Consider the following 16,950-nt stretch of genomic DNA (forward strand, 5'->3'; position numbering starts at 1 on the left):
AAACAGCCCGCATACGTAAGAAAAGGAGGCATCACCAGGAAAGGCAGTATACAAAATGGAGGCAAGCAATATGTCAGAGAAAGAATTCAGAGAAATGGTCATAAGATTGCTGAAAAGGTTGGAAGACAAATTCAACAATATGTGTAAGAACCAAGAGGAAATGAAGAACCAAGAAGAAATGAAAAATGACATCACAGCAATAAAAAACTCAATACAAAGCATCACCAGTAGACTAGAAGAAGTGGAGGACCGCATTAGTGAGCTAGAAGACAAGGTAGGAAAAAATACCCAAGCAGAGCAGCATCTAGAAACAAAATTTAAAAAACAGGAGGAGAGCCTAAGGGAACTTTGGGACAACATGAAACGAAACAACATCCACATAATAGGGGTGCCAGAAGGAGAAGAAACTGAGCAAGGAATAGAAAACCTGTTTGAAGAAATAATGACAGAAAACTTCCCAGATATAGGGAAGAAAAAACTCACACAAGTCCAAGAAGCTCACAGAGTCCCAAACAAAATGAACCCCAAAAGACCGACACCAAGGCACATTATAATTAAACTGGCAAATGCCAATGACAAATTAAGAATCTTAAAAGTGGCCAGAGAGAGACAGAAAGTTACCTACAAAGGATCCCCCATCAGACTAGAGACTGATTTCTCAACAGAAACACATCAGGCCAGAAGGGAATGGAATGAAATATATAAAGTCATGCAAAGGAAGGGTCTGAATCCAAGAATACTGTACCCAGCAAGGCTATCAATCAAAATTGAAGGTGAAATCAGAAGCTTCACAGACAAAAAAGGACTAAAGGAGTTTATTACCACCAAACCAGCAATGCAAGAAATGCTAAAGGGTCTGCGGTAAAAAGAAGAAATAGGAAGTGAAGAAGGAACACAGGCATAAAGAATAAAAATGGCGACAAACAAGTACTTATCAATAATAACTTTAAATGTAAATGGATTAAATGCCCCAATCAAAAGACATAGGGCAGCTGAGTAGATAAGAATACATGACCCATATATCTGCTGTCTACAGGAAACCCACTTCGGAAAAAAGGACTCACAAAGACTGATGGTGAAGGGATGGAAAAAGGTTTTTCAAACGAATGGAAATGAAAGAAAAGCTGGGGTAGCAATACTTATATCTGACAAATTAGATCTCAAAGTGAAGGACATAACAAGAGGTAAGGAAGGCTACTTCATAATACTAAAGGGAGCAATCCAAAAAGAAGATATAAATCTGATAAACATACACACACCCAATGCAGGAGCACCCAAATACATAAAATAAGTTCTGGAGGATATCAAGGGAGAGATTGACAGCAATACAGTCATAGTAGGGTACTTTAATACCCCACTAATACCACTGGACAAATCCTCTAAACAAAAAATCAGCAATGAAACATTAATCCTACATGACACACTAGATCACATGGAATTAAATGACATCTTCAGAACATTTCACCCCAAAGCCACAGAATATACATTCTTCTCAAGTGCACATGGGTCATTTTCAAAGACAGACCAAATATAGGGACACAGGCAAAGTCTCTTCAAAGTCAAGAAGATAGAAATCATATGAAGCATCTTGTCAGATCACAATGGCATAAAACTAGAAATAAACTACAATAAAAACAATAAAAAAAATCAAACACCCGGAGGCTAAATAGCATGCTATTAAACAATAACTGGGTTACCAAAGAGATCAAAGAAGAAATAAAAAGCATCATGGCAACAAATGACAATGAAAACACAACAATCCAAAATCTATGGGACACAGTGAGAGCAGTCTTGAGAAGGAAGTTCATAGCTCTACAAGCCTACCTCAAAAAACAAGAAACAATGGTAATAAATTATCTAACCCTACAACTCAAAGAGTTAGAAAAAGAGCAACAAGAAAAGCCCAGTGTAAGCAGAAGGAAATAATAAAGATCAGAGCGGAGATAAACAATAGAGACCAAAGAAACAATACAAAAGATTAACAAAATCAAGGGCTGGTTCTTTGAAAGGATAAACAAGATTGATGAACCTCTAGCCAGGCTCACCAAGAAACAAAGAGAGAGGACCCAAATAAAAAAAATCAGAAATGAAAGAGGTGAAGCAACAACCGATCCCACAGAAATACTAATGATTATGAAAAAATACTATGAACAACTCTATTCCAACAAAATGGACAACCTAGAGGAAATGGACATATTCTTAGAAAAATACAAGCTCCCAAAACTCTACCAAGAAGAATAAAAAAACCTGAATAGGCTGATAACTACCAATGAAACTGAAACAGTGATCAAAAATATTCCAGCAAACAAAAGCACTGGTCCAGACGACTTTACAGGGGAGTTCTATCAAGCATTCAAAGAAGAACTAAAACCCATCCTCCTCAGACTATTTAAAAAAATTCAAGAGGAAGGCACACTTCCAAGCTCTTTCTATGAAGCCAGCATTACACTAATCCCAAAACCAGATAAAGACACCACAATAAAAGAGAACTACAGGCCAATATCCTTGATGAACATAGATGCTAAAATCCTCAACAAAATTCTAGCAAATTTGATTCAGCAATACATTAGAAAAATCATACACCATGATTAAGTGGGATTTATTCCGGGGATGCAAGGCTGGTACAGTATCCACAAATCAATAAACATGATACATCACATAAACAAACTGAGAGACAAAAATCACATAATCATATCAATTGATGCAGAAAAAGCATTTGACAAAATCCAACACCCTTTCTTGATAAAAACTCTCAGCAAAGTGGGAATAGAGGGATCATACCTCAACATAATAAAAGTCCTATATGACAAACCTACAGCCAACATCATATTCAATGGGCAAAAACTAAACCTATTTCCCCTAAGAACAGGAAAAAGACAAGGATGCCCACTTTCAACACTCCTGTTCGAAATAGTACTAGAAGTACTAGCCATAGCGATCAGACAAGAAGAAAAATAAAAGGCATCCAAATTAAAAAAGAAGGAAAACCGTCCTTATTCGCAGATGACATAATACTATACACAGAAAACCCCAAAGACTCCATCAAAAAACTACTAGGCCTAATAAATGAATTTGGGAATGTAGCAGGATACAAAATTGACACCCAGAAACCTATGGCCTTTTTATACACCAATAATGAACTCACAGAAAGAGAAATGAAAAAACAATCCCATTTACCAATGCAACAAAAAAATTAAGATACCTAGGAATAAACTTAACTAAGGACGTAAAAGACCTGTACTTGGAAAACTACAGGGCATTAAAAAAAGAGATAGAGGAAGACATAAACAAATGGAAGAACATACAATGTTCATGGATTGGTAGAATCAACATCATTAAAATGTCCATACTACCTAAAGCAATCTATAGATTCAATGCACTCCCCATTAAAATACCAACAAAATCCACCAGTGCCTTAATCTTGGACTTCTAGCCCTTAGACTTGTGAGAAATACATTTCTGTTGTTTATTAGCCACCCAGTCGGTGGTATTTTGTTACAGCAGCCAGAATGGACATATAGGCATTTCTTTGGGAATCAGAAAATGAAATGCTTTATCAATGGTAGAGTCATTAGAGAAAATAAGCTTACAGATTACTAAACAGGAGAGAAGGCAAAGAAAAAACCCAAACTCTAAAATGAAACAAAGACCAATCCAATGAGAAAGAACTATGACACATTTTTAAAGCATTTTGAAATTTCTGTCTTTGCGTAAACATACTTACAGTTTCAATGACTATAGTAGCTGAAAATGTCTTCTCATTGATGGATTCTAAGGTAGCTTCATTTCCTCTGTAGCCTCCGTTTAAAACAAGAATTCTTTTTCCTACAACAGAAAAGAATATAACACTGAATGCAAAAAAGTGGACAATATAATTGATGATGGGCAATATAATTGTGCCCCCAGAGTTCCAAAGAGGCCTTTCCTGTGTTTTGCCCTAACATTATCTTTTATCAATCAAAAGATAATCTGTTAGGGCAAAACACAGGAAAGGCCTATTTGGAACTCTGGGGGCACAATTATATTGTCCACTTTTTTCTTCTACTTTTGTCACAGCAAAATGCAACTACACTGAATCAGCATAACGAAAAATAAAACCATTCTCTTAGAAGTTCTTAATCATTTAAGAACTCTATAATATTCTAAAGTATAGTTTGTAGATAATTTAATTACTATCACATTATGACTCCTCCTTTTTTTCACTTACTTGTCGAAGGGATATGTTTTGATTTTTAGACTGCATGGTGTATAAGGTGTTTGGAGGAAATGCTCAGAGTCCATAAGTAATTACAAAAAAATTTGTTTCCTTTAATTCACCTCTTTTTAAAGATGATTTGGCAGTTACATTAAAGTTAAAATATATGCCCGATGTAACTAAACCAAAGCAATCATATGTCCATACAAAGACTTGAATGTGAACGTTCACAGCATTTTATTTTTAACAATCAAAAATTATAAATAACCCAAATGTCTATCAACAGATGAATGGATACATAAACAGCAGTAACAGCAGATTGATGGTTGCCTGGGGGGAAATGGGAGGCAAGAGGAGTGGAAGGGAATGAGTAGATTATAAAGGAAAAAAGAAAAATTGGGAAGTGGGGTGTGACAAAACATTCATTATCTTGATTATAGGGATGGTTTCATGAGAGTATTCATATGTTAAGAATTATCAAATTGTATACTTTCTAAAGGTTCAGTTTATTAGGAAAAAAATTTTAATCCATTAAATGAGTTTTTATTTTAGAGGGAAAGAATAAAGGATCTGGTAAGTGAAGTTTTAGAGACTAACATGATCACTGTGCCAGCCATGATATCACCATGAAGAAAGTAAATCAGAGGCAAACAACCTGACCAAACAGCATTAATACTGGACATTGTGTTAGTACCCAAATGATCAAGATATTTAAAGAAAAGGACTTGTATGCATGCATATTAGAATAACCAATGGACAGACACTGGGGTGGTGGGGGCTTACCCAGGGTGGGAATGGCTGGGGGAGGGGGAATGTCAATTGGGGAAAAAGAAGACATATGTAAAACTTTAGACAATAATAATAAAAAAAAGATCATTAAAGAAAAGAGAAAGCAAAATCATACTGACTTTTACTTTACTATTTCAGGTAGCTAAATAAATATATTAATAACTAGAGGCCCGGTGCACGAATTCGTGCACCAGTGGGGTCCCCTGGTGTGGCCTGTGGGGATTAGGCTGAAACCGACAGTCTAACGCCACCTGCTGCTTCTGCTCATTCTGGCCTCGCTGTGCCTGCTGCAGGCTCGAGCCCAGTCAGTCTGGATCTGGAGAGGCTTGCAGCAGCGCTCGCCAGCCATGAGCCCTGCATCTGGTGCCCATTGGTCAGCTGAGCGGCGCTCCCGCTGTGGGAGCGCACTGACCACCAGGGGGCAGCTCCTGCGTTGAGCATCTGCCCCTGGTGGTCAGTGCATGTCATAGTGACCAGTCAACTGTTCGTTAGGTCGTTCAGTCATTTGGTCACTTAGGCTTTATATATAGGTAACTCTAATATGATTGAATTTCTCTAGATATGTCTGTGTTTTGCTTCTGGGAAAAAAAAAATCCAGGAAGGGAAAACTTGTTCACGATACAAAAAGCTTTCTCAGAAAACTGGCAAACTACCACATCACCAAGTCACATAGGATCAGTTATATAGTTATATATATATTGGCAGTTATATAGTATTTCTAAAAAGGAAACTTGTATCTATCACTATCAAGTAATGTCAGAAAACTATGGTTTAATGAACAGAATCACTCATATTGATGGCATATGCATTAAACAGTCTGCAAAAAGATTTACCTGGTGCTGGAATTACTGTTTCTAAATGAGTCTGGTCAAGTTTCAGCTTATCTCCAGAGTCAATCATCTTTACAACAGCTGTATATTTGTCAATTACTTCCTGTCATGTAAAATCAACACTTTTATAATAGAAGAGATATGTGGAACACACACACACAAAAAAAACAGAAATAAAATAAAAAGAAATGAAATTCCAATCAAAAGAGTAATTCCTTTTATAAACAACACTATTTTCTAGAAACCATTTACTATTCCTTAGTCTATGGTTTTTAATAAAGAATTCAATTCAAAGCTTAGGTTAAGGTTTTCATCTGGAAAGAATAAAAACTGGTGATCTCAGAATAACATTTTAAGAAATATAGTGAGAGGGATAATTTCGCCTAGCTTCAAGGACAGTGGAAGGGCAATTTATGCATGCACAGGCTGGGTGCTGAAATGAGCTATATTTAGGAAAAACAAAAGGGGAGAAAGGACTGGAGTGTTGATTTTTAAGTTTTAAAATCCTAGAGCAATCAAAAGATAATCTGTTAGGGCAAAACACAGGAAAGGCCTCTTTGGAACTCTGGGGGCACAATTATATTGCCCATCATCAACAAAGAGAATGTATCTTACTGATTAGCAAGGTGTGTACACTGAGTTTAAGAGGTGCCAATGGGATCTGATACATATTATTTGCTCCAGTAAGAAAGCAAACAGAGATTAAGTATAAACAATGGTTGACAATGAATTATATCTCCAATGATTATGAATTCATCTTTCCTTTTATAGAACCATCAAGTACCTTAGACATATGCTTGCTGCTACTAGGACTTGATTTTTAAGGAGTATCAAAATGGATTTACTCAGTCACCCACGACTCCTTTCACAAATTCCATTTTTAACTTCATGTTCTTACCTTAACAATGCCTTTTTTCTTGTGATATTTCTCTCCAAGTTTTTTGGTTATAATTTTCACAATTATTTCCTAAAAATAACAAAAAAAAAGGAAAGACAAATTATCTTTTCTGTTTTACTCCTTCATTTTAAACTGTGTTCACCAAAAATCATCATAAAATGTGACTACTCTGCTAAATAATAAAATTTGGAGTTCTAAGCCTTCCCAACAATGGCACTTCCTTAGTAATCTTTCATTCCTTCTTTCTCTTTTTATTAAATACAGCTACCAAGAGGAAGAAATATATAGCTAATGGCTGATTTCCATAGTAAAGGTTTCTTAAAATCTAGGACTTTTATCTATAAAGCTCAACTCTATTAACTCATGTCCTTCATAAACAGCTTCTTTCTCTCTATCCATTTAAGGAAGTAGAAAGTGTTAAGGATGTTATACTGCTGGTGTTCACTGCTGATAAAAATGCAGATGCCAAGAGTCTCGCTGGGACTCCTCAGGACATGATACTGTCCACAGTGTTCTTTTCTCATTATGTTGAGTTCAATTTTTGATACAGATGAGATTCCTCTAAGATCAGCTCCAACTAAAAGTATCAGAAATCCAGGCTTATTTAAAACTAGAGGCCTGGTGCATGGATTCATGCACCGGTGGGGTACTTTGGCCTGGCCTGTGCCCTCTCACAATCCGGGACCCTTTGGGGAATGCCAGAGGCCTGATGCACGGATTTGGACTGATCCCTGCAGGCCAGGCCGAGGGACCCCACTGGTGCACGAATCTGTACACCAGGCCTCTGATATGCATATAAGATCTTTGGTTAATCTCTTTCCGCCCTCCCCCCTGAGATTCAGTCTGTTTCATGTTTCCATGCCTATGTGTTGAGCATCTGCCCCCTGGTGATCATTGCGTGTCATAGCTACCAGTTGAGTGGTCGAACAGTCGGCCAGTTGCTTAGGCTTTATATATATAGACTAGAGGCCCGGTGCACGAAATTCGTGCACGGAGGGGGGTTCTCCCTCAGCCCAGCCTGTACCCTCTCCAATATGAGACCCCTTGAGGGATATCCGACTGCCCGTTTAGGCCCGATTCCACTGGGATCGGGCCTAAACGGGCAGTCGGACATCCCTCTCACAATCCAGGACTGCTGGCTCCCAACTGCTTGCCTGCCTGCCTTCCTGATTGCCCCTAACCGCTTCTGCCTGCCAGCCTGATCACCCCCTAACCACTCCACTGCCAGCCTGATTGATGCCTAACAGCTCCCGTGCCAGCCTGTTTGCCCCCAACTTCCCTCCTCTGCCGGCCTGGTCACTCCTAACTGCCCTCTCCTGGAGGGTTGATCACCTCCAACTGCCCTCCCTTGCAGGCCTGGTCCCTCTCAACTGCCCTCCTTTGCAGGGCTGATCCCTCACAACTGCCCTCCCTTGCAGGCCGGGTGCCTCCCAACTGCCCTCTCCTGCTGGTCATCTTGTGGTGGCCATCTTGTGTCCATATGGGGGCAGGATCTTTGACCACATGGGGGCAGCTATATTGTGTGTTGCAGTGATGATCAATCTGCATATTATTCTTTTATTAGATAGGATAGAGGCCTGGTACAGGGGTGGGGGCCAGCTGGTTTGCCCTGAAGGGTGTCCCAGATCAGGTGGGGTTTCCCTTGGGGCGTGGGGCGGCCTGAGCGAGGGGCCTGTGGTGGTTTGCAGGCCGGCCACGCCCCCTGGTAACCCAAGGGGAGGCCCTGGTATCTGGAATTTATTTTCCTTCTACAATTGAAACTTTGTAGCCTGGAGCGGAGCCAAGCCAAGCCTGGGGCTCCCTCCGAGGCCGAAGCCATTGTGTTGGGGTTATAATTGAAACTTTGTTGCCTTAAGCAGGTGAGCCCGGCCAGGGTGTGTGGAAAGCTTTACTTCCCCTGTTGCCAGCGGCAACCCTGGCCTGCTCTCTCAAGCTCCATTCTGCCGCCATTTGTTTGAATTTGTTTACCTTCTATAATTGAAACTTTGTAGCTTGAGTGGAGGCTTAGGCCTGGAAATGGCAGGCGGAAAGCTTGGCCTCCTCTGTTACCTAGGAAACCTTGCTCTCTGTGGCTGTAGCCATCTTGGTTTGGGTTAATTTGCATACTCGCTCTGATTGGATGGTGGGCGTGGCTTGTGGGCGTGGCTTGTGGGTGTGTCGGAGGTATGGTCAATTTGCATATTTGTCTATTATTAGATTAGATTAATGCATTCCGAGTTTGCTTCTTCATTGCTGTTTCCTGATGTGGATTAGCTGTGTAATGGCTGATAATGGAAATTAAACCATCTAACTTATTGCTATATTCACTATAGTAATTCTACATTTGCTACTTCAAGTAACAATAACAGAGGTACTAGATCGGGGTGGGGAACCTTTTTTCTGCGAAGGGCCATTGGATATTTATAACATCATTCAAGGGCCATACAAAATTATCAACTTAAAAATTAGCCTGCTATATTTAGTCAAACATTTAATTATCTCACCCCTAATGCCTTGGCCTTACGTAATTTCTCAGGACTTATATGGCCTGTAGGCCGGATGTTCCCCACCCCGGTAGATGGTCATGAGTACTTCACTAAGCCATACTAAAAATTGTATGAACAAAAATTCACTAAGGACCTTGGGGGATGATATTTAATAGTAGAAAGACATGTTTAAGAGAAGACTTGAAAAAAAAAAAGAGAGAATACTTTGAAGGGTCTTATTCTTAAGCTTTTGTTTTAATAAGACTTTCTAAATGAAATGAAACCAAATAATATCAAAACAGCTTCTCTGATTCAGCCAGAGGACTTATGGGCTAAATCTCTCTAAGGCCTTCATTTAAAGACAGTTCTTTACATCATTGGACTTAATGACAATTGCAATAGATCTGTTCAAAACCTTTCCTTTCTGAGTTCAAAAAATGAAGTTCTCCAATCTATTTCTGTGGACTGCTAGCTATTTTAATAAACATAATGCCCTTTTCAAAATAAGAAACACATGGAGTCATTCTCATTTTTAATGTAACACTCTGTAAAAGGAACTATGTAGAAAAGCTCCATAATTTACAATATGAGAAAATTAACAACAGAAAATAAAATTTAAGTTTTGTCAATAGGAAGAGAATTTTTAGATTAAGTAAAATTTGGAATGTTTTGCCTTTTTTCTTTTAGTTTGTTTTCTTTTTCCTTTAAAACAATGGTTCTTAACCAAGGATACATATAAGATTCACTGGGAGGTTAGTGAAAATGTGCATTTTACACCAGAAACTGGATGGTGGGAGTACTGAATCAGGTGTATTTTGAAATCCCATGGCTTATGGTAGCCTAAGCTTTGTGTCCAGAGGACGACTGTATGTAATAAACTGTTCTATGATGTTTGCTATCATAGAGACGGAGGTAAGCATAGGATAAAAATTTTCTTAATCACTCATGGTTAAGAACTGCTTTAATCACAGTTCTTTTAAAAAAATATATTTTATTGATTTCAGAGAGGAAGGGAGAGGGAGAGAAAGATAGAAACATCAATGATGAGAGAGAATCATTGATTGGCTGCCTCCTGCATGCCCCCCCACTGGGGACTGAGCCCGCAACCCAGGCATGTGCCCTTGACTGGAATTGAACCTGGGACCTTCAGTCCACAGGCTGATTTTCTATCTACTGAGCCAAACCAGCAAGGGCATTTAATCACAATTCTTGATTACATTTGCATAAATGTTCAAATGCTAGCTACTTTAACAGGGAAAACTAAAATAATTCATGCATGGTCTCTTCCCTACAGGTCCTTCCTTTACTAATAATCTTGACCCAAATTCTACTCAGACACAAAGTCAGGGTGACTAAAGTTTCCCAGGAAACAGTACTATTTACTAGTTGAGAATATAACCCACTGAATCAGATTGCCAGGGAAATCCTGGCTCATCACTTCCTAAATGACCCTGAGGAAATTAATCAAATACTTTATGCCTCAGTTTCCTCGCCTACAAAATTGGAATAATAACATTAATTACCTTATAGAGCTTATATGAGAATTAACTGAAATTATTTATCTAAAATTAGTATTTTATATTTAACACAGTATTTTTGTATTAAATATCTTATTTCATCATCTGTCATGTGATCCTGAGGTAAAAATGTTTCCCATTATATACAAATATAAAATAAGTCATGGAAGCTAAATTATTTCCAAGCTAGTGAGAAAATGACTATGAAGATTTGAATCAGAACTTTGAACTTCTTGACTTCTGAGGTTATTACTACTCCTAATTTTCAAATCGGAAATTCTCTAAATAGCACAGTACTTTTCACTCTCCTATTACTGATCAAAACAACTTCTTTAAAAATAATGAAGGTACTCTGAAGGTTTTATGGGAACTTCAGATTTCAGTAAGTTCAAAACAGAGCCATCAACCGATAGTAATTTAAAAATTATTCAAATGTTATAAAATTATCTTAAAATTAAAATAAGCAGCAATAATAAGGAAGCAACAAAATACAAAACTTTCCTTGAGTTTGTAAAATTAAAATCTTTTTTTTTTTTTACAAAGTACATAAATGGGTATCCTAAGTTCAATAAGATGTAAGTTGACAACAAGTACTTTTGTATTTACAATTCTATTTAATTCCATTTCTGAAAGTACAATCTTTTGTCTTATGGCAAAAATGGAAAATAATTCCAGGCTTAAATTCAAGGTGCCATAAACAAGTTTGGCATTAAACTCAAGAAATATTACCAGCCTAATAAACAATGAAGTAACCCTCCAATACAGGTGCAACCAATAATTAAAGATCAAAGAGAAAAAAAGCTCACTGAAGTTATGTCTATCTATGTAGTTTATATACAGTTGAGAAATTTAGTCATTTATACCAAATACTATTTAAATCATTCACTTGAAATTACATATAGAACTTAAGACACTCCAACTGAATACATACAGGCTGTAGCCAGTAGTCTGTTCGGGCAGCTCTTTTCTTTTCCTCTTCAATCTGTAGAACACACAATACAATTATTAAAAAAATCTCTTTAAAATCCTCAATTTGTATGAATAACATTTTATTTAGCAAAAGAACAACAGAAAACACATACTTCTCAGAAGATCAATAATGTAATTTGCATGTAACATGTTTTGACAATGAGTTTTGATAGTTTTTAAAATTTGGTTTAAAAATAATATGTCATAAAGCTACCAACTGACCAAGAAAATAAACACAAGCAACCTCTGCTTAGGCAATACTGCAAGGCAATCTGACAGCGCTACAGTACTGCCTTTCCCCTGCTTCCTCCCATGTGACTGTCATGAACTAGAAAACAGGCAATGTTTTCATGTGGTAAACATGAAAAAAAACACTTATAGACCAATTTAGCACAACATAGTTAGGTACAGAGTGTTATGGTAAAAAGGAGCTTCTCTGTTTGATAAAGATAATAAAACTTGCAAAGGGAAGGGAAGAAACATACCACCAAGAGAGATGTACATACAAGGGTGATGGAAAGAACAAAAGGCCTACTTCATAATACTAAAGGGTTCGATACAACAAGAGGATATAACTCTGGTAAACATATATGCACCCAATACAGGAACACCCAAATACATAAAAAAATTTCTGGAAGATATCAAAGAAAAGATCAACAGCAATACGATCATAGTAGGGGACTTTAATACTCCACTGACATCACTGAATAAATCCTCTAGACAAAAAATCAGTAAAGAAAAAGCAATCCTAAGTGACTCACTATATCAGATGGACTTAATTGACATCTTCAGAACATTTCACCCCAAAGCTACAGAATATACATTCTTCTCAAGTGCACATGGGTCATTTTCAAAGATAGACCACATATTGGGTCACAGGCAAAGTCTCTCCAAATTCAAGAAGACTGAAATCATATCAAGCATCTTCTCAGACCACAATGGCATAATATTAGAAAACAACTACAATAAAAACAATAAAAAAAAATTCAAACACTTGGAGGCTGAATAGCATGCTATTAAACAATGAGTGGGTTACCAAAGAGATCAAAGAAGAAATTAAAAACATCCTGGAAACGAATGACAATAAAAACACAACAATCCGAAACCTATGGGACACAGTGAAAGCAGTCCTGAGAGGGAAGAAGTTCATAGCATTACAGGCCTACCTCAAAAAAAACAAGAAAAACTGGTAATCCTATCTAATAAAAGAGTAATATGCAAATTGACCATACCTCTGCTACACCCACCACCCACGCCGACCAGCCAATCAGGAGCAAATATGCAAATAAACCCAACCAAGATGGCTGCAGCCACAGAGAGCAGGAGGGAGGCTTGGGTTTCCCCGGCAATGGAGGAAGCCAAGCTTTCCCCCTGCCCTTGCCGGCCTAGTCTCTTCAATAAATGGTGTTGGGAAAATTGGACAGATATATTAAAAAAAAAAAAAAAAAAAACTAGATCACCAACTTACACCATACACAAAAATAAACTCAAAATGGAAAAAGGACTTAAATGTAAGACGGGAAACTATAAAAATCTTAGAAGAAGCCATGGGAAGCAAAATCTTTACTGATACAGCTGATCTGTCGTAGCAATATCTTTACTGATACAGCTCCTAGGACAATGGAAACTAAGGAGAAAATAAATGGGACTACATCAAAATAAAAAGTCTCTGTACAGCAAAAGAAACCATCAACAAACAATAAGAAAGCCCACTGCAAGGGAGAACATATTTGCCAATGTTATCTCCAATAAGGGTTTAATCTCTAAAATTTATAGGGAACTCATACAACTTAACAAAAGGAAGATAAACAAGTCAATCAAAAAATGGGCAAAGGGCCTAAATAGACACTTTTCGAAAGAAGACATATAGAAGGCCAAGAGACATATGAAAACCTGCTCAAAGTCACTAATCATCTGATAGATGCAAATCAAAACAACAATGAGGTATCATCTCACACCAATCAGAATGGCTATCATCAACAAATCAACAAACAAGTGCTGGAGAGGATGCGGAGAAAAAGGAACCTTCTTACACTGCTGGTGGGAATGCAGACTGGTACAGCCACTGTGGAAGACAGTATGGCGTTTCCTCAAAAAACTAAAAATGGAACTCCCATTTGACCCAGTCATCCCACTTCTAGGACTATATCCCAAGAAAACAGAAACATCAACCAGAAAGGATATATGCAGCCCTAGGTTCATAGCAGCACAATTTACAATAGCTAAGATTTGGAAACAGCCTACTAGTAGGTGCCCATCAGCAGATGAGTGGATTAGAAACCTGTGGTATATCTACACAATGGAATACTACGCTGCTCTAAAAAAAGAAGGAATTCTTACCATTTGCAACCCATGGATGGAACTGGAGAGCATTATGCTAAACGAAATAAGTCAGTCAGAGAAAGATAAATATCACATGATCGCACTCATAAGTGAAATATAATGAACAACATAAACTGATGAGCAAAAATAGAACCAGTCATTGAAGCATTGAACAGACTGTCCAACCTATGAGGAAAGGCAGGGGGTGATGGGGTAAGAGATCAACCAAAGGACTTGTATGCATGCATATGAGCATAACCAATGGACACAGACTGGGGGGGCAGGGGGTTTTAGGGCATGTGCTGCGGGGGGGTGGGGGGTAGTGGGGAGGCCATGGAGAGGTCAATGGGAGAAAAAGAAGACTTATATAATACTTTAAACAATAACGAGTTAAAAAAAAAAAAAAAGTAAGAACAAAAGGCCTACCGGCCATTATGGCTTTATATCATGCCCTTTCCTTTCTCAACTGCTTAAAGTTAGAATCCTAAGTACCAACTTTCAGTGGACTGAATAATGTTTTCTTTGGTTGATTATAAACCTCATTTCAATTCCTCCAAGTTTCCAATTTGACAAAAAACATTCTAAATTTAGCATGTATTATATTCCAAGCAGGTAGATCTGGCTTTCTCTTTTCCTTTGAATTAAATTTAAAAATTCTTTGTCATAGCCTATACGACTTCTCTGGTGTTCCCACTACTTCTCTCTCTAACCTCAAAGACTACCACTCTTGTGTTCACCAAGCTGCAGCCATGTTGACCTTTTATTCCCATGACTGATTTAGAGCTCTTTCCTGCCATAGCACAAGCTCTCTCCCCACTCTTGCCACTCAGACTGCCTTAGGACTTAGCATTTTGTACGTAATTACTTATTACTCACTTGTTCATGGAATATCTCCCTCACTAGAATGAAAACCATGACACACAGATACTGGGTTTTTATCCCTATTCTACAGACCCATGACCTCACATAATGCCTACCTAATGAACAGCACTCAATATTTGTTGAATGATGGAATGACGACATCTCAGAGTGTACACATCTTATGCTATACTTTAAGCTTTTCAGACTGCTCCTCATTGTATGAGGACTCAGTAACAGGGAAGACCCAACAGTAACCTCCTAGACCTTCATAAATGAAGAAAAGGGATGGAGAGCCTAGAGGAAATGATATTACAGGGGGGAAAAGCTGCTTCTTGTATCCATTTATCTTTTTTTTCACCTGTCCTTCCCCTTCTCTTTTTCCACTTATTTCAGACATTTATTGATAAGGTTATGTGTTAGAAGGGAAAAAGGAATATTTAGGAGTATATTAAGAACTTTCTGCAGAATTGCTCTAGAATCCAGGTAAAAAGTATGGCCCTAGATCCAGATAGTCGTAAGTTTTCAATGGCTCATCACATAAACTTAGCCATCAGGTTAAATCAAATTAAAACTAGGTATGTCACAGCTTTTTTCCTACTTGCTGAAAGGCGACAAGTGGAAGTTAAGACAACAGGAGAGCAAAGGTTGGTGGGGGAATCCTTGGAGGATGCCAATTTCACAGCCACCGAAGGGAAACAGAGCTTTCATGTCTAGCTTCCATTACCAGTGAAGTCCTTCTCTTTGAACTCCACATAGTTGCATGGAGAGTTCTGAAGACAACACTTGCAGCAAGAAACTAAAGCTTGTGGGAGTTCTAATTCTATTCCAGTGAAACTGCATTTAGGCTCCTTTTTCCTAACCTAGCATGTGCACATTTTTTAACTTTATAGTAATCTAACAATGGTGAAACTATTTAAGTTTCCTTGGTTTAAGCTGCATCATTCCTCTAATGCTAAAGAGTGAACAGGAAGTTCATCAACTGTACCTCCATGATTTCATCCAGTGCAGACTTCTTTTTCTTCTTTTCTTTTGGTTGAGCTGAGCTATGGGAAGGTTCTTTCCGTTTCACTGATGCTGTGGCCTCTATCACCTTCAATGCACTTGGTCCCAAAGAACTGACAAGAAGAAGAACCATGCTTGTTAACAAAACTATACACAGAGAAAGGCTTTAGAATATGCAGAATAAATAATAGAAGAAATGTGTTACATGATTCATTTACAACAGATCAGTGGAAGCAATGAAGGAGTCATCGGCATCCCTTACAGGACTCGGCACCAGGAGAACATGTAACCCTTCCTGTCTTTATCTACTGTTACATTCTCCTTACCCCTTCAGCAAGTGTCAATATAACCACAATAGCAGAGTGATTACAGCATTGGCTTCAGTGTTAGGCGGATCAGGGTTTGAGGCTAGTTCTCTTAGAACTTGGAGTAATGAACTTTTCTAAGCCTCAGTTCCTCATCTATAAACTAGGAGCCCAGCGCGCGAAATCGTGCTGCGCAGCCCTGCCTTGACACCCGAACCTCTCCACACAGAGCTCCAGAGTGGAGCTGGCCTTCTCTGGCCACTTCAAGCCCCACCCTCTGTCCCTCGAGAGGCCTTGGGCTGGTCCCGCCTTCGCCGGGCGCCTCCCCGCTTCCGCCCTGTCTCAGGAGCAACGCGGCGGCTCCGCCCCATCATGGCACCAGAGGAGAGTGTGGAAGCCTCCCGCCTGCTGCGCTGTGCTCCCTCCCCTGGCAGGTGGGCGGCGGGGTGCTCTGAGTGTGAGCGGTGGTGGCGAAGGACTGGTGAGGGGGGTGCTATGGGCTCTCACCCCCGCCCTCCCTGGCATGGGATGGTCCCACCTCCTCCGGGCGCCTCCCCGCTTCCGCCCTGTCTCCGGAGCAACGCCCCGCTGCGCACGCGCAGGTAGCCTCCTGTGATCAGTCCTTATGCGTTATGGCGTCCCGACCATTAGCATATTAGCTCTTTATTATTATGATGGGGATAATAATGTGACCCAACTATGAGCTCAACTGCAAGAATTAAATGTTTGTAAAATGAATGCTAGAAGTCTAACACATTATTGTCAGCTCTATCTTTTAAAGCAAAAGTCTTAACATG

General features: G+C 38.9%; 1 protein-coding gene across 3 annotated transcripts in view; it reads right to left on the reverse strand.

The window, feature by feature from the left end:
• The window catches only part of KIN (Kin17 DNA and RNA binding protein), a 53,834-nt gene that overhangs the window by 22,614 nt on the left and 14,270 nt on the right, over positions 1–16,950 (reverse strand). For all 3 annotated transcript variants that reach the window (XM_054726359.1, XM_054726363.1, XM_054726355.1), the window contains 5 exons: positions 15,832–15,961; positions 11,626–11,676; positions 6,713–6,781; positions 5,818–5,917; positions 3,725–3,825 (listed from right to left, as the gene is read on the reverse strand). In XM_054726359.1, coding sequence (XP_054582334.1) covers positions 3,725–3,825; positions 5,818–5,917; positions 6,713–6,781; positions 11,626–11,676; positions 15,832–15,961 — 451 coding nt within the window. The remainder of the gene's footprint in view (positions 1–3,724; positions 3,826–5,817; positions 5,918–6,712; positions 6,782–11,625; positions 11,677–15,831; positions 15,962–16,950) is intronic.

This window comes from Eptesicus fuscus, chromosome 2 (genome assembly GCF_027574615.1).
Source record: "Eptesicus fuscus isolate TK198812 chromosome 2, DD_ASM_mEF_20220401, whole genome shotgun sequence".
Lineage (NCBI taxonomy): Eukaryota > Metazoa > Chordata > Mammalia > Chiroptera > Vespertilionidae > Eptesicus > Eptesicus fuscus.